At 40.0% G+C, this 26,226-nt stretch overlaps 1 protein-coding gene across 6 annotated transcripts in view; it reads right to left on the bottom strand.

Annotated features, from left to right (window-relative positions):
• Positions 1-26,226, bottom strand: part of CTPS2 (CTP synthase 2) — a 107,948-nt gene that overhangs the window by 79,613 nt on the left and 2,109 nt on the right. For all 6 annotated transcript variants that reach the window (XM_061136079.1, XM_061136081.1, XM_061136076.1 and 3 more), the window contains exons 2-8: positions 22,148-22,352; positions 16,378-16,548; positions 11,859-11,959; positions 5,158-5,274; positions 4,927-5,010; positions 3,968-4,048; positions 471-622 (exon numbers count right to left, since the gene is read on the bottom strand). In XM_061136079.1, the coding sequence (XP_060992062.1) occupies positions 471-622; positions 3,968-4,048; positions 4,927-5,010; positions 5,158-5,274; positions 11,859-11,959; positions 16,378-16,548; positions 22,148-22,313 (872 nt within the window). In that variant the 5' untranslated portion in view covers positions 22,314-22,352. The remainder of the gene's footprint in view (positions 1-470; positions 623-3,967; positions 4,049-4,926; positions 5,011-5,157; positions 5,275-11,858; positions 11,960-16,377; positions 16,549-22,147; positions 22,353-26,226) is intronic.

The following is a 26,226-nucleotide window of genomic DNA, read 5'->3' as shown; positions in this document are numbered from 1 at the left end:
CAAATTAGACAAACCTTGCTGAAATTAATATGATTGTCTTAAAGCAAAAACCTATCAGGGGTTTTTAATACCGACGCTGATAATTCATGACTGCAGGACAGAACAACAATGCCATAGCCAAAACTCTTAAAAATAAGCAAAACAAAACAAAGCCTATAGCATTTTAAACTGTTTAAAATATTCAGAGACTAAATAATAAATCAAAATGCTTCCAAAAATTTTTTTTAAATTCTGGAATCCAAGTTCTTTCAATTCAGTTTTCTTTAAGTAGAGCAAAATCAAAGGCCCTGTAAATCTTCAGAGTACAGCAAAACACCCTGACAATATGCTAGAGCTTTAGATATTTCCCAAACCAAACATGCCCATGTGGAAAGCAGACTGCTACATAGTTACCTTCTAAGGTAGACCTCAGTCCTACCCCCAAAGCCAAGAATTAAGAAAGATTACATTAGTAATTCCTTTCACAGTACCTGTCAGCCATATTTCTCCACTTGGAAAGCAAACTACTTGCAGAATCCCCAATGGGCAGATCCAATCTCTCTTTAAAATATTTAACGATGCCTTGTTCCTCCAAAAGCACAGGCACTCGGTAGGTGGAAGAAACATCATGGATACATATGACCTGATTAATGATGATAAAACACCATATTTAATGGAATGACTCAAATATGCCACAAAAACATACACAAGAATGAGCCAAAACTCAAGAGAGATGGCAGTTTATTTATACTGACAGAAGAAAACCAAGAACTCAGCAACCTAAACAGGAGTCAGAATTAACACAAGGTTAGTTTCATCTAATTACAAAACAATGAACCATATATAAACACAACCATATATAAAGAAGTCATTATTCTACACCTGGAACCGTGGATGCTATGGTAGAAAATATATATCTCCTGTGCCAGGAACTGGGAACAATGAATACATACACACACACACACGCATATATATATTTTAAACATTTGAAATTTCTTGAGTTACAGGAATAACTTTGTTAGGTTAACGAGGCTGGCACTGAGATGACTTTAGGATTGGAGTTGGTTAAAGCCAGCAAGTCATTAGAAGGCTGAAACTTTCAGCCACCTGACCGCCAGGGTAGGGATGGGGGTTAGAGACTGAGTTCAATCAGGTGACCAATGATTTACTCAATCATGCCAATGTAATGAAACCCCAATAAAAATGGTGAACACCAGGCCTCAGGGGAGCATCCTCGTTTGTGAATATACAAATGTAATGGGAAGGTGGTGCCCCCTAACTCCACAGGAACAAAAGCTCTTGTGCCTGGGACTCTCCTAGACCTTGCCCTATGTGTCTCTTCATCTGGCTATTCACTTACACCTTTTATAATAAAATAGTAATCATAAGCAGAGCACTTTTCTGAGTTGTGAGTCATTCTAGAGAATTATCAAACCTGAGGTGGTCACAAGAAGCTTCAACTTTGTAGTCAGCCAGGCAGAAGTGGGGTGGCTTGGAACAATGGAAACCTATGGCTGGTGTCTGAAGTGCAGGGCAGTCTTATAAAGGCCTGCAGAGTCTGATGCTCACTCCAGGTACTGAGCATCTGAGTTGAAGTGCAGGAACCCCAAGGGTGTCAGAGATTTGGTGTTGGAACATGTATGCTTTATATGTCAGTATCCAAAACACATGGCCCAAGGCACCATCTCCTAAGTCTAGGTTCAGACAGTAGACTTAGAATACATACACCTTGTCCTCTAAGTATGGGTATGTGGTTTGTTCGTTCACTCATTTTTTGTTGTAGCTGCTACTATAGTTGCTTTTTTTGTCTGCCCTTCATTTGGTAAATTTATAAGCTCACATTGAACACAGTCAAATTAATTACACCTATGAGGGGAGAAAGGCTCTTTTAAATGCCAGGTGGTACGGTTGTTTTTCACACCCTAATGAGCTTTCACCATCCTCTCAAGTACAGATAAAGGGCTACTGGCAGGCATTTAAGGATCTGCCACATCCTAAACAAATGCCAAGAAATGTTCTGCAAACTCTATGTGTTCAGTCTTTCCAAATCCATAGCTATCCAACCAAGGGTCCTTAAGCTGTTTGGACATCGACAACTTTAAGACAACTGTGTCTCATCTGTGCATTCCTTGATGCAATTCAAAGTGCCAAGATGTCACTGATATGATGCTCCATCCCAATTATTAATTAAAATTAAATCTCTGGACAGCCACAACTCCCAGAAGTAGAAGGCATGGGATGTGGAGCTATTTACTCATCTATCCTCCAGGCCTGAGACATTTTTTCAAATATCATGGTAACAGAGCACAACAGAGAGATGCCTGTGACCATCCATTCCCTCCTTGGCAATCCAGGTGAGAAAAGCTCTAAACGCAAGTTCACGAGGAGCTAAGAAATGGGAGAATTAACTCATGTTTAAAAAGACAATGTGCTGACAGATGTAGACAGCAAACTTATGGTTACTAGAAGGTAAGGCAAGGGTGGGGGCAGGGGAGAGAGATAAATTGGAAAACTGGGATTGACATATACACACAACCATATATAAAACAGATAATAACAAGAACCTACTGTATAGCACAGGGAACTCTACTCAATACTTTGTAATGACCTATATAGGAAAAAAATCTAAAAACTAGTGGATATATGTATATGTATAATAATCAGTTATATATATAACTGACTCACTTTGCTGTACACCAGAAGCTAACACAACATTGTACATTAATTGTACTTCAATAAAAAAAATTTTAAAGCAATGTGCTAAAAAAATGACTAATAAGCTAGCCTGTGGACTGACAAGATAGAACATTCTTCAGAATCTATAAAGAAAATAAACTCGGGAATTCCCTGGTGGTCCCATGGTTAGGACTCGGTGCTTTCACTCAGTGGCTGAGGTTCAATCCCTTAGTTTAGGGAACTAAGATCCTGCAAGCCATGCAGCACAGCCAAAAAAAAAAAAGAAAGAAAGAAAAGAAATTCCACATGGTTGAAAGTCTGGACTGTATCATCTGTTCTGTATCATCTGTTCTCAGAGGTCTTAGCAACCCAACTCTAAAAGCTGTATCCTCCTTCTATTTCAGAAACCAGTTAAATGTGTGTGATATCCATACCAAGTACTATTTACAAAAAACAATTAAACAAAACCAAAATGGCTTGATGACATACCGATACAGAGGAGTGCTTTAAATCTGCCATCACATTTTTCAAAGGCGTTCAGACTTGTGCACTGACCCTGAAGCATCAACCAGTGAATACATCAGCCTGACTACTGAGACTCAAGAAATCTGAGTAGGTAGTTTTTAGGCTTCAGAAAACCTCAAGATAATCTGAAGGAAACAAAAGATTTTTGCCAAACCTCACCCTTTTCCTGAGCATCCATCAAATCACCTTTTAAACTCCAATCCCTTGTGCCTGAACCTTATTACAAACAAGAGACAGAGATAAGTGGATAAAAGAAAAAAGAAAAGCCAGTTCTCAGATACACAGGTGGAAAGTCCTACAGAACAGAGGACCCGAACCCACATCACAGTAGTTTTTGTAGCAATGAATTGAACTGAGGCCATTGATGTAATCAGAAGTGATAGTGTGAATGTCACTGTAATGTGTGGTTTGAGGTGAGCTAAGCTGTAACAAGTACAAAGGAGAAATTGAAGTAAAAGCCCTAAGTGTCCTGAAAAGACAAGATAAAGAGATGATAAGCAGGCTTCAAATGGTTCTCTCTCCAGAGGTTGACTGCAAGTTAAAAAAAAAAAAAATCTGCCTGGTTTTGTACCTATAATTAAAATTTAAGGAGTGAAATACACAATCTATTTAAGGAGTCAGTAGTCTCGAGACTGTTCACTTAAAGGCAAGGGAGCCATAGTTGCATATGAGTCCCCCAAAGCTTTTATAAATGTTGTGAAAAGTAATACAATAATTTAAGAGGTGTAAAATGCTGGCATCAGCAGAAGTGCCTGCAAGGCAATCAAATCTAAAGAGCAGCACTAACCTGTTCAGGGTTCACGTGACAAAACATAGAAATCTTTTCCTTCACAGCCATTTCGATGGGCGTTGAACTACGGCAGACAATCTGTCAAAGTCAATCATGCACAGGTTAGCAGGCAGGAATTATTGAGCTGTTCACACCGCCACTGGTTTTCAGGAGGAAGCTATGTTAATTTTGCTCCAAGAGACTTGACAGAGTCTTGACTTGACTTTATGGAGACTTGACTTCTCCATCCTTGGCATCCCACTGGGTTACTAGAAATTGGTCTGAGCACTAATAGGAGCAAGTGTAACCAAACTCACCACAAATCCACTGGTAAGAAATGTCACAGCGTATGTGGTGAACAGACATGAGGCTCACAAATGTTACTTCCTAAAACTACAAGAAGAAAGCCAGACCAAGGGTTGGCAAACTCTTCTCTAAAGGGCCAAATGGTAAAAGCTTTAGCTTTTGCAGTCATGCAGTCACTGCCCTGACTCCTCAATGGTCCTGCCATGGTGCACAGACAGCTATGAACAAATGTGGACAATGAGTGGCAGAGAGTCACAGAACAACTTCCTTTACAGGCAGCAGGCTTACAGGCCCTTACTTGCCCACCCCTGATCTAGACTACTGGCCATAACTGGATTATTGCTATAAACAAAAGAAGGGCTAACCCGACCTAGCAGGTTCAGAGGAAAATCTCCCAGGTCCCAACTCTCTCCAAAGGACCCAGGGACCACACAAATGACCACACAATGCACTTGCCCAGTGGCCAATCAAATGAGGGCCTAGAGAAGAACAGATGGCCAATTTAGAAATGTGTGAAGCAACAGTTGATGATGAGGGAATAAACCTTCCCCAGGTCCCAGATACAAAAATTTCAGTCACTGAAACCATTTGAGAGCTAGGACTCAGATGATGCTACAGGTTAGGAGATAGAGGTCCTAGTCCACAAAACTTACCCACTCCCCTTAACTCACCAGATCGGGAGACAGGCCTAATCCCCTCAGCGCACGGACACTGTTTTGTGTGGGTTTGGTTTTTTGTTCTCCGGTAGCACTGGGCTGAAAAGAAACGGGTCACTGTCAGTATGCTGGACATCGGGCTCTTCTGGATAATGAATGGCTTCCTGATTTAAAAGGTGGGATAAACAGAGCATCACAGGAAAACCTACAGGAGCTGCTGTCTACATACTTATCTGGAAAGCTCACCTGTGGGACAAGGCTAACATGGATATTACAGAAATTCTCTCTTTTTGCTTTAAACTGGAATTGTCTGAACGCTTCCACAAACGGCATTCCTTCAATGTCTCCAATGGTGCCACCCAGCTGGGAATGGGAAAAAAAAGACACAAGAGAGAACAATTCTTAATACACTAAGCATAAGAACTAAAGTCCCCTGAAAATGGATCATTAAAAGGCTATCAACCCTTCATCTCACCAAGACTGAAACAAACTTTTTTAAAGAAAAGGAGCACTTTAAGAAAAGAGAAGGGAATTTCTAAGCAGATAAAAAGACAGAATATACACCACCAGGAGTGAGATCAGTTAGCTTCTACCAGTGGTCCCATTGGAAGGGAGATTTCAAATCTAGTGACAATATGAGAAAGCAGAGAGCCATCTGGCTCTGCCCGGTGCGAAATAGCATTCTCTCTCCATCTCGGCATGAACCCACACACACACACCCACACACAGCCTTGTGTGTAGCTGAGCAGCCTCCTTGTAATGGTAGTACTACCAGAATTAAATCACTACTATTAAAACATGCTGGCTCTCTGAAACAAGTAGTACCAAAAGCCCTGAGAATATTCCTGACAGTGTAATCCTTTGATAAATGTTAACTTAATTTACATTGTACTGCCAGTAAAGTTACTTAAGCATTTTAGACGAAGATAAAATTCACTTTAACCCATTCATCCTCACCATATTTAAATGCTTAAAGATTATCACATGGATTTTTAAATTAATTCTTTAGCATTTGAGTATCTACTACAGGCTCAACACTATAAAGAAGCCCCCAGGAAGAATTTAAGACAACCTGCTTGCTCCTGAGAAGCTCAGAAGTGAGTGAGAAAAATAAGGCAGAGCTAAAGAACAATAAGCAAGAATACAACTTAAGCACTAGGTGGAATGATCTGAATGTGGAGGAAGAAGAGATCTTGGTGGACCCAAGCCCAGAACTCACCACCTTCCCTGGTTTCGGGGACTTGACTGGGTCCAAAATCCACTTGTAGCCCTGACCTCTCTTTCCACTGGGCTTTGAAGCCAACTTGCCCTTGATGTCTCAGATGGGTCAGTAAGTATTCAAACTGACCATGCCCCACACTGAACTCCTAATCCCCACAGCCCTGGGCCTGCTTGTCTCGGTGTTTCCTCCCTCATCTCAGCAACAGCATCTCTTCCCAGTAACTGGTTCAAGCTAGAGGTCTGGAAATCATCCTCGATCCACCTGCTTTTCCTTATCCAACCCCATCCAGTGAGCTGTACCTCCAAAACATTCTTGCAAACCTCTCCACTGTTACCACCCTAGACACCCAAGCCAACATGACCTTTTGCAGGGATTACTGCAATCATCTAAGCCCTGGGTGGCTGAGACGGCCTGCTGCCTGTTTTTACACGAAGCTGTACCAGCACACAGCCCCGCCCACTCACACACCGCCTAAGGCTGCTCGGGCACTACAATGGCAAAGCAGAGTAGTTGTGACAGAGACTCTCTCACCTGCTGCTGCTGCTGCTAAGTCACGTCAGTCGTGTCTGACTCTGCACGACCCCCTAGACGCCAGCCCACCAGGCTCCCGTCCCTGGGATTCTCCAGGCAAGAATACTGGAGTGGGTTGCCATTTCCTTCCCCAGTGCATGAAAGTGAAAAGTGAAAGTGAAGTCACTCAGTGGTGTCCGACTCTTAGTGACCCCATGGACTGTTGCCTACCAGGCTCCTCCATCCATGGGATTTTCCAGGCAAGAGTACTGTCTAGCCCTTTACAAAGTTGGCTGCCCCCAATTTTAATGGCCTCCTAGCTTCCACCCTCTCCTATCCTACCAACCGTTTGTCATACAGCAGCAGAGTGACCTTTTAAGATTCAGAATACATCTCTTCCATGGTTATATCTTTCAGCAGCTCACTGCTTCACTAAAAATAAAATCTAAACTCCTTTAGGCAGCTAACAAAAGGACCTGAATGATCTGACCCTTGCACATGTCTCTAATATCATGTCCCCACTCCCATCTGCCCTTTTCCCATCCCCCTACTCTCCCACCCCCACCTCTGCACTTCAATCTCACTGGCCTTTCAAGTCCTCAGACAGGCCATGCTCTTCCTTCCTGCCCCTTAGGCCCTCCTACTCACCTTCTTCATATACACCTACTTCCCTTTTATCCTTCAGCCCAGGGAGCTGTGTGCCCCTCAGAGAGTGCGACCTTGACCATCCACCTAAAGCACCCTGTCTGTGCCCTTCCTAGTAACACAGCACAAGGTGCCATTATTTTATTTGAGTTCTTATCTCCTGTCTCTCGGGCTTCCCTCGTAGCTCAGTGGGTAAAGAATCTGCCTGCAATGCAGGAGACCCAGGTTCGATTCCTCGGTTGGGAAGATACCCTGAAGAAGGAAATGGCAACCCACTCCAGTATTCTTGCCTGGAGAATCCCATGGACAGAGAAGCCTGGCAGGTTACAGTCCATGGGGTTGCAAGAGTCAGACACAGCTTAGCAACTAAACCACCACTCCTATCTCTCTACCCCACTAGGCTGTAAGGTCCTTGAGGGCAGGAACTTGCCTGCCGTATCCCCAGCACTAGCCCAGAGCCCTGCAGGCAGCGCTGAGAATTTAGATTAATAGGACAGGACAGAAGGTCTCGAAATTTAATATAAGCCCTAGGTCACAGCATTCTAGTACCTGTTACCATAAGTACAACAGGATCAAACTAAGATGTACAAGGATTTCATTGTTACAGAAGAAATTATTCTTTACTGACTTTAAGATAACAAAACAAAACTAAAATTCAAGTCTTCTGGCTACGGAACAGACAGAAATATATGGTCATTCTGTAAGTGAATGACAAACTTAATTACGAAAATCCAAGAAATAAAACATGCAATCAGGAAACTGGCAGGGGGGGTGAGGGGTGTAAGTGCTCCCTAACTATAATGCATCAGAAGCTAATGGGGGAAAAATTAGGGGGGAAAAAAGAGGTCTGCACTTTATTTATTTATTTTTTTGAGGTCTGCACTTTAAACCGTAAAGAGACATTTTTTGGTTTTTGATGGGGGCGGTATTCTGGGAATAAGCAGGGAATCCAGAAAAGGAAGCAAAAACTTTAAACATTATCTGCCTTTGCCCCCACATGGCCTATACTGGTACTGCATTCTCTCTGCCAATTTGGAAAGTACCATTACCTCTCCTTTGGTTCACCATTATCTTCACTGTGATCAGAAACTTTCAGTATTATCACTAGAGTAGTCCTAAGTTAATTCTCTTCCCATACAACAGGAAAAATATCACCCATAACAACATTTTAAGATCTATGCAAAGCCGAAACTGAAGCAGCAGCAAGCAAATCTATGAGATGTGCCATGTCCACTTCACCTTTAAGGAAAGGAATCTTTCTCTGAAAGTTGCTGAGAGAATAAATCTTAAAAATTCTCATCACAAGAAAAAAAGTTTAACTATGTGAGATGATGGATGTTGACTAAATTTATTATGGTCATCTATTCACAATATACACATACATCAAATCATTATGTTGTACAGCTAAAACAAATACAATGTTATATGTCAGTTATACCTCAATAAAGCTGCAGAAATTTTTAATTAAAAAGTAAAAATAGATGTAGGGATACTCAAAAAATAAATAAATTAAAAAAATAAAGACAGAATCAGAAACTGAAAAAAAAATTAAATAAAAAATAAAAACAATTCTAAAAAAAAAAGTAAAAATAAAACTAAAGGAGTCCTTACATACATGTACAACTGAATCTGCTGTACAGCAGAAATTAACACAACACTGTAAATCAACTATACTTTAATAAAATTAAATATATTTATACAAGAAGATTAAGACAACTTAAAAAAAAAGTAAAGGAGTCCTTTTGGGGGGGAAAGAAGAAACCTTTTATTCCTTTAAGTCAGGTGTAAACTATTCCAGGCTCATGCTTGGATGACCTGCAGTGATAGGAATAAAGCCTATCAGCTCCACTGGTCTAAGAAGCAGAGGGCTCATCTGCCAAAAAAAAAAGGGGGGTTTGGAGACATTTCAACAGCTTCTACGTGTTTAAAACTAAAACTCAGCTTTCGTGGTCGTTCTTAAAAATCTTACATTGTGCACAAGCACAATTGTTGAGCACAACTTAAAATGAACCTAAAAGGATACCTGATTTGTGTCCAATAAGCAAATATAAACAAGGTTGTATAGAGAAGAAGGGATTTTCCTGATGACAATTTGGCACAGTATAAAAGCTTTGTTCAAAGAGGATGCTCAAAAAACAATAGCTAGGAAAGCTAAGAAGATGAAAAAGAAGTGTTAAGAAGACTTCTCCCATGGCCAAATAGGGCTTATATTTTTTGGTGAAGTTCAGCAGCAGCTCAATTACATTTTAAAAAATACATTTCCTCTTCTCTTTTTTGTTATTATTATTTAAAACATATATATATATTTTTTTATAAGAGCAGAATCAAGGAATAAAAACATTCATATACATGACCATTTGGAACTTTTCCTGGGATTAAGAAAAAGCTATTCCTTCACCTATCAAAACCTAAAAGTGAGAAAAAATATCAATAGAAAAGTTATAAAAAATGTTCAGGTTTGGTCATTACTTTTGAGTCAAGGGACCAATTCTGGGAAGATCCTTTCTCTTTCCTATTGCTTGAACAACAGCAAAAATCAGTGAAAGCACTAGACCAGCACTGTCCAACAGAAATATAACATGAGATGAGTTACATACATAATTTTAAAGTTTTTAGTCGCCATATTTAAAAAAAGCAAAATTAAACTGAAGAAACTAATTTTAACACTACATTTTATATAGCAGAGTATATCCAAAATATTATAATTTCAACATATTGCCAATTTTAAAAAAATTATTAGGTGCTTTACACTCTTTTTTTTAATACTAAGTCTTTGAAGTCCAGTTATATTTTAAAGTCACAGCACACCTCAGTTTGAATGGTCTGCTTTCACGTGTTCAACAACCCCATGTGGTGAGTGGCTACCATACTGGACAAGGTGGTACTTTGCAACAAATAATCAGTGTAAACCAAAGGAGTGAGGGCTTGTCCAACCCTCTGCTGAGCTTGAATAAAATCAGTCTTGGACTGATCTTTAAGATATTGATATTGTTAAATGGCACCTTCCAGTTGGCATTAATTTGTGTTTTTTCAAAAATTAAAACAATGCATGCACATGGTTAAAGAAACAAATTGTACAGCAGAACTTACAATAAAAAGCAAGAGTTCCCTGCCCCCACTCTTCCCTCTCCCAAGTCTAATTCCCCAAAGCAAGTACTTTAACTTCTCTGTTGGGATTTTTTCTGGCGACCTCCATATCTCTAAACCAAAGTTCATCCAGCTCGGCTCTTTCTTGACTTAGCCATTTCAGACACCCTCTTGGACTTCCCAGGTGGGGTTAGTGGTAATGAACCCGCCTGCCAATGCAGGAGACATAAAAGATGCAGGTTCGATTCCTGGGTTGGGAAGATCCCCCGCAGGAGGGCATGGTTACCTTCTCCAGTATTCTTGCCTGGAGAATCCCATGGACACAGGAGGCTGGCGGCCTACAGTCCATAGGGTTGCAAACAGTCGGACACGACTGAAGCGACTTATCACAGCTAAAGGATGTAAGTGTACTTCCTGCTGTGACAGATGAGGCTACAGCTCTCTGGTACCCCTATCCCTAGATCCCAATCTTAACTGGTAATTCTACTGGTTACTAACCTGAGATACTTTTGCTTCTTTTTTCAGCCAGCTACTAACAGTACCTATAGACCCTCACAGGGTTAAATGAGAGTGTGCTCTTCCTCTCTGCCCTCCAGCACTCCTTCTCACTTCTACCTCACAACACAATTTTTTTGTGTGTCAGTGCCATGCTGATAAGTGATCCAGCTGGGCTATGAACCCAAGCAGTCTGGCTCCAGACTCTTAACCACTAAGCCAAACACTGTTTGAGGGCCATGACAGAAATTTGAACTTGGGCAGTCTGCCTCTAAGAAACAAAAAAATGTTCATTATTCTCCTGCCTGGCAGTTAGATCAACTGACATTTAGATAAGGAGTACATGGATATTATTCTCATTCTGCACATTGAGAGGAAGGGAAGCAGTGAACAAGTGGCAAGGGAAAATACTATGCTCTTTCTTTAAACAGCTAATACTCACTTCTCACCTCCAAATCACCTCTACAGTTGGACTTCCCTAACTCCGTCTTTACTTTCAAAGCATTTTGCAAATAGCACTGAGTAGAATGCATTCTGCAATTGTTTGGTCCCCACTTACAGACTGGTGCATGCCCACCCCAGGAGTACTCATCCAGTTTAAGCCAATCTTGCCCACTGACTTGTGACCAACAGAGCAAAGACCATCTATATCGCTCCATGCTATAATCCCACCTCCTAGCTGGGTGTCCAGCACACATGATACCATCTATTCACATTCCTTGAATGAAGGAAGATCAGCTGCTTAAAAACCCATAAGGAAGGGACTTCCCTGGAAGTCCAACCATTAAGGGTTAAGACTTCCTGCTTCCATGGCAGAGGGCGCAGGTCTGACCCATGGTTGGGGAACTAAGATCCCATATGCCCACAGGGTGCAGACAAAAAAATAAACAAATAAAATAAAAATCTCAGTAGTTCCATTTTAAAAAAAGTTTTTTTTAAAAAACTCATTAGGATACAAACTTATAAAGAAATAAAGTTCCATGCTTGCCTCAATAACGCATATTTGGGGCTCTTCCTTATGACCATCCACAGGCACCATGGCTTGATTCATAACCCACTCCTGGACAGCATCAGTAATGTGAGGGACAACTGCAGAAAGAGGTAATAATTAGCACAAAAGCGTATTTCAGTGTCACGGTTATGAGAAATGAATTAGTGTCTGTTGACCTCCCAAATAACCTGAAAGCCACCTGGCAAATGAGACAAGCTCCAGTCCTAGTGTTACTATCCATGTCACTGAAATTAATATTACTGAACCAACACAGATTTAGTCATTTAAATGTTATGCCATCTCTCTTGAAATCCACCAAGCCAAGAGAAACACAGAGCAGAAGTGCCATCTTTGAAGCAACTAGAAAACACCTAAAATGCCAACTAAAAACTGTGCAAGGAGGGCTGCTAAGGGTGCTGAATGCCGAATTCCTAGGGGAAGTGGCCCAGAGTGGCCCAGCCCTGCAACCCTCGGGCAGCCCGCCCGTCAGTGGGGAGGAGTCACTGAGCGGGCGTGGAGGGGCCTGCAGCGGCTACTGTCAGCTAAAGAGGCTAAAAGGTGGTATCTCCACACGCACAAGGCCCCGGGGTACCTAAGTGCTGAGCAAGCCCGCAGCTGCTGGTCTCAGCCAAAGAAACAAAACAAAACAAATGTTTTTGTTTCTAGTTAACTGACCTAACACGACGTAAGGAGGAGAAATGGTGGCTTCTGTGAAGCTGACGCAGAGCAGCGCCTGTCACGTCACTCACCTGCCGCACGGGCCTCTGCGGCTCCCAGGCCCCGCCCCACCTGCCTCGAGGCGGGAGAAAGTCGTCTCTGATTGGTGCGTTTGGAACGACCCAGCATGCCCAGCCCAACCCCTTTCCGTGAGGACTGGGCAAGTCAGCTCTCCCTCCACGTGGGCAGCACATGGACTCAGACTCCAGGCCCAGGTTTGGGACCTTGCCCTTTCCCTAATTTTGGGGGGGTGACTGGTATGAGGCAGCAACTCTCCCTCCCGCGGGTTTTCCCAATACATACACTTGGAGGAAAACTACTAGAAAGCACAGCTGCATCAATAGTTGAGATCTAAGCCACACCATCCAGTGTCAGCAGTAACATAGCTGATCTTTTGAGGTCCATCTGTCCAATTTCTTTATCTACTTCTCACCTGTTTTTCAACCTGAAGGTGATTTAAGCGGGGTGGGAAACTAGCATCTTTACCCTACCATGCAGTTCAATTCAGTTAGGTTCAGTTCAGTTGCTCAGTCATTTCCGACTCTGCGACCCCGAGGACTGCAGCAGGCCAGGCTTCCCTGTCCATCACCAACTCCCAGAACTTGCTCAAACTCATGTCCATCCACTCAGTGATGCCATCCAACCATCTCATCCTCTGTCGTCCCCTTCTCTTCCTGTCTTCAATCATTCCCAGGATCAGGCTCTTTTCCAATGAGTCAGTTCTTTGCATCAGGTGGCCAAAATACTGGATTTTCAGCTTCAGCATCAGTCCTTCCAATGAATATTCAGGACTGATTTCCTTAAGGATTGACTGGTTGGATCTCTTTGCAGTCCAAGGGACTCTCAAGAGTCTTCTCCAACAACACAGTTCAAAAGCATCAATTCTTTGGCACTCAGCTTTCTTTATGGTCCAACTTTCACATCCATACATGACTACTGGAAAAAACCACAGCTTTGACTAGATGGACCTTTGATGGCAACGTAACATCTCTGCTTTTTAATAGGCTGTCTAGGTTGATCATAGCTTTTCTTCCAAGGAGCAAGCGTCTTTTAATTTCATGGCTGCAGTCACCATCTGCAGTGATTTTGGAGCCCCCCAAAATAAAGTCTGTCACTGTTTCCACTGTTTCCCCATCTATTTGCCAAGAAGTGATGGGACTGGATGCCATAATCATAGTTTTCTGAATGTTGAGTTTTAAGTCAGCTTTTTCACTCTCCTCTTTCACTTTCATCAAGAGGCTCTTTAGTTCTTCTTCGCTTTCTGCCATAAGGGTGGGGTCATCTGCCTATCTGAGGTTATTGATATTTCCCCTGGCTATCTTGATTCCAGCTTGTGCTTCATCCAGCCTGGAATTTCGCATGATGTACTCTGCATATAAGTTAAATAAGCAGGGTGACAATATACAGCCTTGACATACTCCTTTCCCAATTTGGAACCAGTCCGTTGGTCCAGTTCTAACTGTTGCTTCTTAATCTGTATATAGATTTCTCAGGAGGCAGGTAAGGTGGTCTGGTATTCCCATCTTTGAAGAATTTTCCAGTTTGCTGTGATCCACACAGTCAAAGGCTTTGACATAGTCAATAAAGCAGAAGTAGATTTTTTTCTGGAACTCTTGCTTTCCTTATGATCCAGCAGATGTTGGCAATTTGATCTCTGGTTCCTCTGCCTTTGCTAAATCCAGCTTGAACATCTGGAAGTTCATGGTTCACATACTGTTGAAGCCTGGCTTGAAGAACTTAGAGCATTACTTTGCTAGCGTGTTCCCTACCACATAGGAACTTATGAATACAAGGGGCAAGGGTTGCAGAGGACAAAAGAGAATAATCAAAATTGTTAGGTAGGAAGTTAGGCATGAGCAAGAGGGGTGGTCTAGCTGAAAAGGATGCAAGCTGATGTCTAAACCCCAACCCAGACACACCCAGGAGAGCTCACAATAGGCTACAGAAATAACCACAGTGGCTTCTCCAACTCTAGTACATGTGCCCTTGATGCACAGTGTGTCCTCAAGTAACCATAGGCAGCTAGGAGTCCATTAAGGGTTCACAAATATTCTATACATACATACATCTGATTAAAACAGACTGAATTATGGGAAAGACATGCACAATAGAGCCTGTTATTATATAACTTGCAACTGTCAATCAGCCTTATGTGTATGCCAATTTGCATTCCCTTTCCTGATTGGTGGTGGGTCAAGCCCTATTTTGCATAGGGCAGAACCAAGAGAAGGAGAGAGAGAGTATAAAAAGGGAAGCCAAGTGGGAGTTGTTGCCACCCCTTTGCCTTTGGTCTGCTCCCATGTCTTGGGAGTGTCTGCTTAATAAAAGAACTGTCTGTTTCCACTAGAATCAATCTGATATTTTGTAGAAGTAAACCAACCTGACAGAAACATGTGACCAATGAAAAAGGTTGGTGAAAAAAGTCATCATGTTGCCCTCCTGTTCAATCCCATGTTCCTTCCCACGGCTGTTCTTCAAAAGGAAGTAATCACCATCAATGCAAACATTCAAGAAAAAAGTAGAAAAAGAACATATTAAGGACAGACAAAAATTGACTCAGATCTACACCCAATCAGATATGTGATGAAGATTCCCATGGATTTCATAAATAAAAGCTAAAGAGAGAAAGATAAAGAGGGCAGAAAAAGGGGCTAAAGGAAACAATGACATTAGTAACAAAGAAAAGACTGATGAAAATACAATCACGAACATGGAGGATAAACTTGAAGTTTGCATGGTGACATGGTAATAGACACCGTAGTGATCATTTTGAAATGTATAGAAATACCAAATCACTATGTTGTATAACAGGAACTAACATAGTGTTGTAGGTTGTGAAGTTGCTCAGTCACGTCCAACTCTTTGCAACACCATGGACTATAGCCTCCCAGGCTCCTCTGTCCATGGGATTTGCCAGGCAAGGCAAGAATACTGGAGTGGGTTGCCATGCCCTCCTCCAGGGGATCGTCCCAACCCAGGCATCAAACCCAGGTCTCCCACATTGCAGATGGATTCTTTACTGTCTGAGCCATCAGGGAAGCCCCATAGGTTAGCTGTAGGTTAGTTATACTTAAAAAACAAACAGGGAAAAAAATATATCAGATTTGTGGTTATGGGTCGGGGGAATAGATGTGTAAGTGTGTGCTCAGTCATCTCGATTTATTATGACCCCATGGACTGTAGCCCACTAGGTTCTTCTGTTCATGGGATTTTCCAGGCAAGAATACTGGAGTGGGTTGCCATTTCCTCCTCCAGGGAATCTTCCTGACCCAATGATCGAATCGGCATCTCCCGTGTCTCCTGCATTGCAGGCAGATTCTTCACCACTTGAGCCGATGAAAGCAGACAAAAGGTACAAAATTCCAGTTATAAGAAATAAGTACTAGGGATGTATTGTACAGCATGATAAATATATTAATTATATATATTAATAATTAACATGGTTCTATGTTATGTAAAAGAGTAAATCCTAAGAGCTTTCATCACAAGGGAAACAATTTTTGTCTATTTCTTTAATTTTGCATCTCTATGAGATGATGGATATTTACTAAAGTTATTGTGGTCACCATTGTATGATGTCAAATCATTACGCTATACACTCTAAACTTATACAGTGCTGTACGTCAATTAGATCTCAATAAAACTGGAGGTGGGGAAAAAGAAGGAAAGAAAAGAACAGAGGGATTTGAGCAGGACTGAAACTTGTAAAGCACAGGGACCTCCTCATCTTTAGGTCTATTTTAAGCAGAGTGTGAGTGCTCAGCCAACAGGGCCCTCTAGTATTTGTAGAATATAATACCTTGTACTGTTTTCCCCAGGTAATCGCCACGCCTCTCTTTATTGATCACATGTTGATATATCTTCCCAGTAGTGATGTTGTTGTCTTTATAAAGATTAATATCCAAGAACCTTTCATAATTTCCAAGGTCTAAATCAACTTCTCCACCATCGTTTAAGACAAACACTTCACCTGGGATAAAAAGGCAATGTAAAAATTAAAAATTTGCTTCCAGTAGATTATTTTCCAAAGATGAACACAATATGTTAAAAAGCTGGTAAAAGACATTTATAAGCCATAGTCTATCACTATTTCCTTATTTTAATGGGAAAATTGAGTAATTCTAATCTACCCATGATAATGCATTAGAAAAATTCTAGTATTCTATAATGGTAGTTTTTAAATGCTTACTGAAATTCTGTCTTCAAGATTTAGCTTTTCCAAACTCATCATATACCATATGAAAAAGGGGCTTTCAAACAGCAGTTTTAAAAACAAGTAGCAACTGACTTTGAAGCATCAGTATCCTAGACTCTGAAATTGGCCTAAGAAAATTTTCATTGACTCCCATCTTGAGTTAAGACACTATTAAACAGACAGTGGATGAAAAGCAGAGCGTCCATTAGCCCACAGGGCGACTTGGTGAAACTGAGGCCAAAAAGAAAGTGAGCAATAAGCCACCACCTGTACAACAGCCCTGTCGAGAAGGATATAGAGGAAGACTTAATCACACTATGGGCACCTGTGTTGACTACTGGTTATGCATCTGGGTCTCCAGTGTTACTTAAGGGCATCAATTTGGAGGACAATGTCCTAACGCCACCTTGTCAGAAATGAACCTCTCCCTAATTAATAAAATTCTATCATTTACTTCTATTGCTAGATGTTCACAGCATTAAAAAAAAAAAAGGAAGGTTGGCTAGCTTCTGAACCTAATCTGAAGCCTTTTATACTCTCATTTATGTATTCCTCATAAAGTACGAGTGTGATCGGAAAGATCTCTAATTTTAAAGACAAAAGAACAAAATAATGAAACTCCAGTATTTTGTATTTCCAAAATTCCATTTCTAGTTCAAATTCTACTTTCCAATATTTATCAGGAATTACCGATCTATGGGAAAGTCTTTGTACTTTGATCATTTTAAATTCTGACAAATAGGGGAAGATCTCTGAAATCTCTTAGTTAATTCAGGCCAAGTCCAGTTTGGTAATAATCCAGGTATACAACAAATCACTTGAAATTTTAGATTCTTAAATTTTAAAAGTAGTATCTAAAAAAAATAAAATAAAATAAAAGTAGTATCTATTATGTTCCTAGGAGAAAAAGAAGGGCTTCCCAAATGGCACTAGTGGTAAAGAACCCGCCTGCCAATGCAGGAGACATAAAAGACGCAAGTTCGATCCCTGGGTCGGGAAGATCCCCTGGAGGAGGAAATGACAACCCACTCCAGTATTCCTGCCTGGAGAATCCCATGGACAAAGGCGCCTGGAGGGTTACAGTTCATAGAGTCACAAAAAGTCAGAGGCGCCTGGAGGGTTACAGTTCATAGAGTCACAAAAAGTCAGAGGCGCCTGGAGGGTTACAGTTCATAGAGTCACAAAAAGTCAGAGGCGCCTGGAAGGTTACAGTTCATAGAGTCACAAAAAGTCAGACATGATTGAAGCAACTTAGCATGCACGCAGATGAAAAAGAAAAGCTGTAGATCATGTCTTCAAGAAGCTTTTTTAAAAATTTAATGGAATTATAATAAAAATTCCAACAGGTTTTTTTTAACTTGACAGTGAAACTTAAGTTAATTTGGAAGAAAAACATGTGTGATTACCAAAATAAAACACAAAAAAGTAAATAAAAATAAAAGCCCTTATAAAATAACAATGAGTACAGGAAGATTGAAATATATATGTATATATATTTATATATTTCAATATATACAAATATGAAATAAGATAGCACAAAAAAATTCTACACAAAACCAAAATAAACCCAAAAGGTCCCTATTACATAAAGGAATTTAATATATGACTAAAAAAAAAGATATCATTACAAATCAAAGTAGGTAAAATACACAGAAATAAACTTCAAGAAATGTATAGGGCCAATAAGAAGAAAAGTTTAAAATTTTACTTCAGAGACATAAAAGCAGGTATGAATAAAATGAAAGCCACTTATAAAGTTCCTGAATAGGCCAGTCAATAATTTCAGTGTTTAATTCTTCCCCAAATTAATTCATAAATTTAAAGGGCAAGTTTGATAAAAGGTCTCTGAAGTTAGTCTTAAAGACAACTAACATTTTGAGGTTAAAAAAAAAGAAGAAAAGGCATAGTGGGGAAAGTTCTGACCTACTTGATAATAAAAAGCTATAGCTATTAAAATGGTGTGTGTGTGTGTGTGTGTGTGTGTGCATGTTCAGTTGTGTCCAACTCTTTGCAACTTCATGGACAGTAGCCTACCAGGCTCCTCTGTCCATGGAATTTCCCAGGCAAGAATACTGGAGTGGGTTGCCATTTCCTACTCCAGATAATATGGTGGGCAGGAATAAACAAAGAGATCTGAACAGAACAGAATAATAAGAGAGAAATTTAATGTATATTAAAAGGTAGTATTTCAAATCAATGGAGAAAGGATGAAATCTTTGATAACTGTGATTAGGAATAGTGACTAACCTCATCTTCATCTTTCATCAAATTAAATTCTAGATGTATTAACAATATTAAAGTAAAAGCAAATGGTGGTGATCATTTTGAAATCTATGAGTGTTGCATGCTAAGGCGCTTCAGTTGTGTCCAACTCTGTGCGACCCCATTGACTGTAGCCCGCCAGGCTCCTCTGTCCATGGGATTCTCCAGGCAAGAATGCTGGGATGGGTTGCCATTTCCTCCTACAGGGGATCTTCCCAACCCAGGGATCGAATCTGCATCTCTTATGTCTCCTGCACTGGCAGGCAGGTTCTTTAACACTAGTGCCACCTGGGAAGCCCTTGAAATGTATAAAAACATCAAATCACTATGTTGTGCACCAGAAACACAGTGTTGTAAGTCAATTATACTTCAAAAGCAAACTCATAGAAAAAGAGATCAGATTTGTAGTTCCCAGAAGCAGGGGTAGGACTGTGTGGAATTGGATGAAGGCAATTAAAAGGTACAAACTTCCAGTTATAATATAAATAAGTTTTAGATATATAAATGTAAAACATGATAAACATAATTAACACCACTCTACATTCTAGATGAGAGTTTTTAGAGCATAAATCCTAAGAGTTTTCATCACAAGGGAAACAATTTTTCACTATTTCTTTAAGCTTGCATCTGTATGAGATCATAGATATTTACTAAACTTATTGTGATAATCATTTCATGATGTATATAAATCAAATCATTATGCTATATACCTTAAGCGTATACAGTGTTGTATGTCAATAAAACTGGAAGAAAAAAATAAAGTAAAAGCAAATGAAACTCTAAAAATGCCAAAGAAAATATAGATATTTAAATATTTCTGGGATGGAGAAGCTAACAGGTGACATCAAAGGCAGAAACCATAAAGGAAACAGTGGATACATTTACTTACATAAACAGTAAAATGAAATTTATCAGCAGCAAACAGAGGTAATATTAAGACAAACTGAAAACAGGGTAGAAATATATTCATGTGGTAAGTATAGGTTAATATACTCTGCACAAAGTATTCTTAAAAATCATTTTTAAAGATCCAAAGGAAAATTGTCATAACACATGGCATTAGTCAATTTTGCTGCCTACCAAACAACCTTAACATCTCAGCAACTTATAAAACATCTATTGATTTCTCCCTCATGTGACATAGGGGTTGTGGGTCAGTTGTGAGTCTACCCTGTGTCTTCTTATTCCAGGACTTGGGTTGAAGGAGAAATCTCTCTATGGGGAAGGCAGCTCGAACAGCAGAGGGCAGAAACACAAGACGGACCGAGCGAAATCATGCCATCGCATATGCTTCAACAAGGCACATGTCATATTCACTAAAACCCTACAGAGCAAAACAAATCACATGGCCAAATAAGGTGACCGACCTATCTGGTTTGCCCAGGAGTAAAAGTATTCCCAGGATTCAGGACTTTCAATTTCAAAAGCAGGAAAGTTCCAGACAAACCAGGAAGAGTTCGTTACCCTATGCGGCCAAAGGCCAGAGTCACTGGGGCGTGGAGTTTGCTCACAGAAGGAAGTTGGGTGATGGTTTCAAGTATATATATGATTTACCATAGACTCGAATAAGCCATTTCACCAACAAAATGAAAGTCAAAGAAATCTAAATTAACATAATGAGATACCCTTTTTTGGTTTGTTTTTTCATATACTCTCAAGTTAGTAAAGTTTAAAAAGAATAGTATTCAGCAAAGGTATAAAGAAAACTAAAAAACCTGAATAACATATCTACCCACCAAATCAGAAATTCTGTACCTAGACATTTATGTTAAAAAATTTTTTAAGTTTCTTGTCACAGTGTTGCTTATAACATCAATAAATTGGAAATGAATTCCTATTATTGTACAGATTCTATGCAACCTTTAAAAGTATAGAATCTATTAAAATGTCTTCAGGATTAACAGGTACACACTACTGTATATAAAATAAGCAACAACAAAAAACACAAACAAACAAAAAAAAATAAGCAACAAGAATCTACTGTATAGCACAGGAAACTGTATTCAATATCTTATAATAACCTATACTGGAAAAGATTCTGAAAAAGTGTGTGTGTGTGTATGTGTGTGTGTGTGTGTATAAAGGGTATGGCAACCCACTCCAGTATTCTTGCCGGGGAAATCCCATGGATAGAGGAGCCTGGTGCACTACAGTCCATGGGGTCAAAACAGTCAGACATGATTTAGTGACTAAACCACCAAACCACCACCATAATGTATAACTGAATCACTTTGATGTACATCTGAAATATTGTAAGTCAAGTATATTTCAATTTAAAAACTAGTTTGACTGTAAGATTCAGCTCATTTAATGTTCAAAAATAAGCCAACTGATCTATGATGTTAGAAGACAGGATAGTGGTTACCCTGGTCATTTTAGATGGGGAGAAACTGGAAAGAACATAAAGGGGGTTTCTGTTTCTTGATTTTGGGGCTGTTAACACAGTATGTTCATGTCATCAAGTGGTACACATATGATTTATACACTTTCTTGCTTGTATGTGAAAAGTTTAAAAGGAAAGTATGTAAGGGCTTGTGCCTTTTTAAAAATAATTAGTATAGAAAATTCCCTGACAGTGCAGTGGTTAGGACTCCATACTTCCAGTGCAGGGGTACAGGTTCAATCCCTGGTCAGGGAACTAAGATTCTGCAAGCTGTGCAGTGTGGCCAATAAATAAATAAAAATAATGAGTATATACATAAAAATTTCAACATTAATAATAATTATTCCAAGTGGTGGGAAATGGATGATTTTTATTTTCTTTAGGTCTTTCTATATTGTCAATATAGTCTATATTGTCTGATTTTTTTCTTAACAATGAAATGTTGAGAAATATATTACCTTTATGATAAAAAAATAATAATAATCCACACTACAAAAAGTACAGTGAGAATGGTATCCTCACATACTGCTTTCCAAAAGTGTGGACTAATTTGGAATGTCATCAGCAATCTGAAAAATGTATCAATAACCATGAGAACCTTCACAGATCCATAATGATCCAGCAACTCTACTTCTGGAACGCTATCTTAAAGAAATTACCCAGATACAAGAAAGAACTGCAATCTGACCCAGTGCTTTATGGGGTGGGGGGAGGGGTTCTCCCTCATACCGTGCTCATAAGGTGAAAAAGTGCCCGCATCGATGTTTATATAGGGGTCAATTTTGATGGCAGTCACTCGGAGTCCACATGATTTTAGAATCGTCCCAATACTGCTGGCAATGATCCCTTTACCGATGCCTGAGATGACCCCACCAGTGACCAAGATGTACTTCATTGGCAGAGGAGTGGCTGGGTGCCAGCACCCAGGTATAATCTGAAAGGTAATAAAATTAATGGTCAGGGAAGAGAAACATGATCTTGAATCAGTAAAGCAGAGAGTGTGTTGAACCAAAATTTCAAAAGCCCACAGCACTTTTTCTATCTAAGTATTTGAAACAAAGTCTTATCATCTAGGTTTTTCTTTCATGTCAATATTCAGGAAGCTGTGGATACTTTCTGCAAGCAAAATGTCTGGCTCCATTACCCTGATGTTACATTTACCCCAACTTTCACGTGACAAACTTCTTCATAAGAAGCCAACATTTTCTAAGATTCAGAGGCATAGTAAAATGTTTAAGAGATCAGGCTCTGTAGTCAGATCTGTACAAGCTGTACCTGTTTCTTCATCTGTGAAATGAAATAAAAAGTACCATTCCTTTGGAATATTATTCAGCACTAAAAAGAAATGAGCTATCAATCCACAAAAGACATGGAGGAAACAATGCATGTTACTAATTGAAAGAAGTCACTCTGAAAAGGCTACATACTGTACAATTCCAACTATATGACATTCTGGAAAAGACAAAACTATGAAGACAGTAAAAAGATGAGTGGTTTTTAGGGGTTACTGGGGAAGGGTGACTAGGAGGAGCATAGAGTGTTTTTTTAGGGCAGTGCAACTATTCTGTATGATACTATAATGGTGGATACAGGTCATTATATATTTGACCAAACTCACAGACTGTGTAACACCAAGAGTGAATTCTAATGAAACCTGTAGACTTGGAATGATAATGATGTGTAGGTTCACTGACTAACGAATGTTCCTCTCTGGTTCAAGATGTTGACAACAGGGAACACCGTGGGTATGGCACAGGAGGTATATGGGAACTCAGTACTTTCTGGTCAGTTTTGCTGTGAACCTAAAATTGCTTTTAAAAGAATAGTCTATTTTTGAAATCAATATTCAAATATGCCAACATTTTAAAAAATCTTGCAGGTGGTTGTGAGGATTAAATGAGCTCAAGAGGTCAGGAAACCAGGGCCCACAGGTCACATCTGGCCCACTGTCTATTTTTGTACAGTCCCCAAGCTAAGACTGTTTTTACATTTTAAATGATTGAGAAATGATCAAAAGAATATTTCATGACACATTAAAATTAAATGGAACAAAAAAAAATTATATGAAACTCTAACTTCAGTGTCTATAAATCAAGTTTCATTAGCATGCAGCCACACTAATCATCTACACACTGTCTATGGTGCCTTTCTGGCTACAATGGCAGAGTTGAGGAGCTGGGAAAATAGAGGCCTCTGGCCCACAAAACCTGAAATATTTATTATCTTTCATGGAAAATATTTGCTGATATCTGGCTTAGAGGGGGTCAAGTCGACTCCTATATTAACACGTTGTTGTTGTTCAGTCACCCAGTCATGTCTGACTGTGACCCCATGGACTGCAGCAGGCCAGGCCTCCCTGTCCCTCACCATCTCCTGAAGTTTACCCAAGTTCATGTCCATTGTATCAGTGAGGCCATCCAGCCATCTCATCCTCTGACGCCCTCTTCTCCTTCTACCCTCAATCGTTCATCAAGGACTTTTCCAGTGAGTCAACTGTTCGCATCAGATGACCAAAATACTGGAGCTTCAGCTTCAGCATCTGTCCTTCCAATGAGTATTCAGGGTTGATTTCCCTTAAGACTGACTGGTTTGATCTCCTTGCTGTCCAAGGGACTTACAGGAGTCTTCTCCAGCACCAAAAGTTAGCTACTAATGTTACTATCAATTAATAATAAATGTATCCTCCTTAACTAAGCATGTGGAACACTGAATCTGTTCCTTACTCATCCATTTCATCATATAGAAATATTCAAGCAGGGAAAAAAAAAGAAAATATTATGTCATAAAGAAATTTTATTTGACTTTGCCGCTGCTGTCTGATCCAAACCCTTTTGTTTTAAAGGCAGACAGGGAGTCCATGAGCTACTTGGTTTTCTCTACTCTGAGTACTATTGTTTTTCTCTTGAGCATCGCCAGCGGCTGTGGGCCTCTGCCATTTCACCAGGCACGTGAAGGTGAGCCGTATAGTCCTGGCAGGCCAACTGCCAACAGAGTGAAACTATTAATATAAAATTGCAAGTCATAAAATTTTTTAAATAAATTAAAATTTAAAAATTCAAAATAATTAGAAATTGCAAGTATAAGAAAAGACAGTCACTTACAAAAACTAATAACTATAAATCCCACTTTCTATTGCAACTCACAATTTTTTTAAATACCTGGAAATTAAGTGTAAGTGCAATGAGGTAGGAATAATTTCAGTTCCCTGCTTATCCTATGTCAGTCATCCCCAACGAAATGCCCATTCTGATTTTGTAGTTTTCTCTACTTGCAAAACAAACTAGCTTAACTTAAGAGATGTAGAGTTATCTCACCTCAGAGCTGTGAGTTCTCTTTGATCACCATCAGGGTGAGTAGACTGAAGTCATCCAAAATACAAAAGTCCCATCCCAAACGGCTTCCATAAGTCTCTGGGCCTGCCTTTCTCTACACACTACAATGGATCACATTCAATGTCATCGCTTCTCTTTACTAGCCACCTGGCCATCCACCCACTCACCTGAGCTAGATTTAGCCTACAAGATTCTCATTCCAAACCCAGAATGCTCCTTCTGTGGATCCAATATGTATCTAAGTCTTCCTCTTACCACTCCTACTAGCCCAGGTAGTTGGTAGAGTGGGAATTTCATCACAGTCTTCCGTTACTCATCCCACTGTTGATTTTTTTTCTATTTTGATCAATGCCCCTCCTCTGGAGTCAGACAGCCCGAGTTCAAGTGCTGACTCTGTCACTCATAGCTATGACCCTGGGCACCTTCTCCAACTTTTGAAAACTTTGAATTCTCCACCTGGGCAGTACACAGAAACAATACCAGTGCCTGCCTTACAGAGTTGTGTAGGCATTTCCAAAGAGAGCAGCACCCAAGTGCTGAGTGATGGTTAGCTCTTATTTTTCAGAGCCACCTATGCACTGATTCGGTCAGCTAACAAATGTTTACTGAAAATCTGTTAGGTAGGGGAGGAAAATCTGCCACCCCAAAATGTGCCTCTTTGGCATGAGGATTTAGTTTGATTATTTTTAAGAAACAAGGACTCAGTAAGTCTTTCTTTTTTACCGCCCCCTCCCCCTTGCCGCCTAAGGAATTTAGATAAAGAACCTGTTCCCAGAATAGAGCTATCACCAGAGATACGGGTTGGCAAAAAAAATTCCTTCGGGTTTTTCTATAACATTGGATGGAAAAACCCGAACGAACTTTCTGATCAACCCAATATTTTCAGAGACTATGAGCTAGATGTAGTGGCAGAAGCTCTTAGAGATCAGAATCTACTCTGGGTCCCACTGTCTCTGCCTGGCCCAGCACACATTTGTTTAGGGGAATATTTGCCTTTCTGTCTCCAAATTAATTGCCTTCTTCCCTCTTCAAGTCCCAAAACACTACCTCCAACACCCTCTTTCATCTTGAGCTGAAGATGCTATTAAAGGTGAGGGTTTCAACCCTTTTGGCAAGTGACTCAGTTTTCCTGAGTCTCTCTCAAGAATTATTAAACTTTTTAAAATTTTCTTCTATGAATCTGTCTCATGTCAATTTAATTCTTAAGTCAGTCAGAAGAACTTAGAAGGACAGAAGAAAATTTTCTTCCTCAAGAACAATTACATGCTTGATGTGTTCCCAGATTCTGTGTGTATGGGGGTGAATATAAAATCAAGGTTCCTGCCCTCCTGGTTTTCGCCTTTTCTGTGGGATGAAGGGGCAAATAAGCGGCACTGTAACTACCTTATTCCAGCACTGTCACACTATTAAAATGACTTCCCATTTGTAAAAGTTAGCAACATGGAAAAATGCCCTAAAAACGGAAGAGTATTCATG

Source organism: Dama dama, chromosome X (assembly GCF_033118175.1).
Source record: "Dama dama isolate Ldn47 chromosome X, ASM3311817v1, whole genome shotgun sequence".
Taxonomy (NCBI): Eukaryota; Metazoa; Chordata; class Mammalia; order Artiodactyla; family Cervidae; genus Dama; species Dama dama.
Note: the sequence above shows the minus strand (reverse complement) of the source record. Positions and strands in the feature narration are given on the sequence as shown.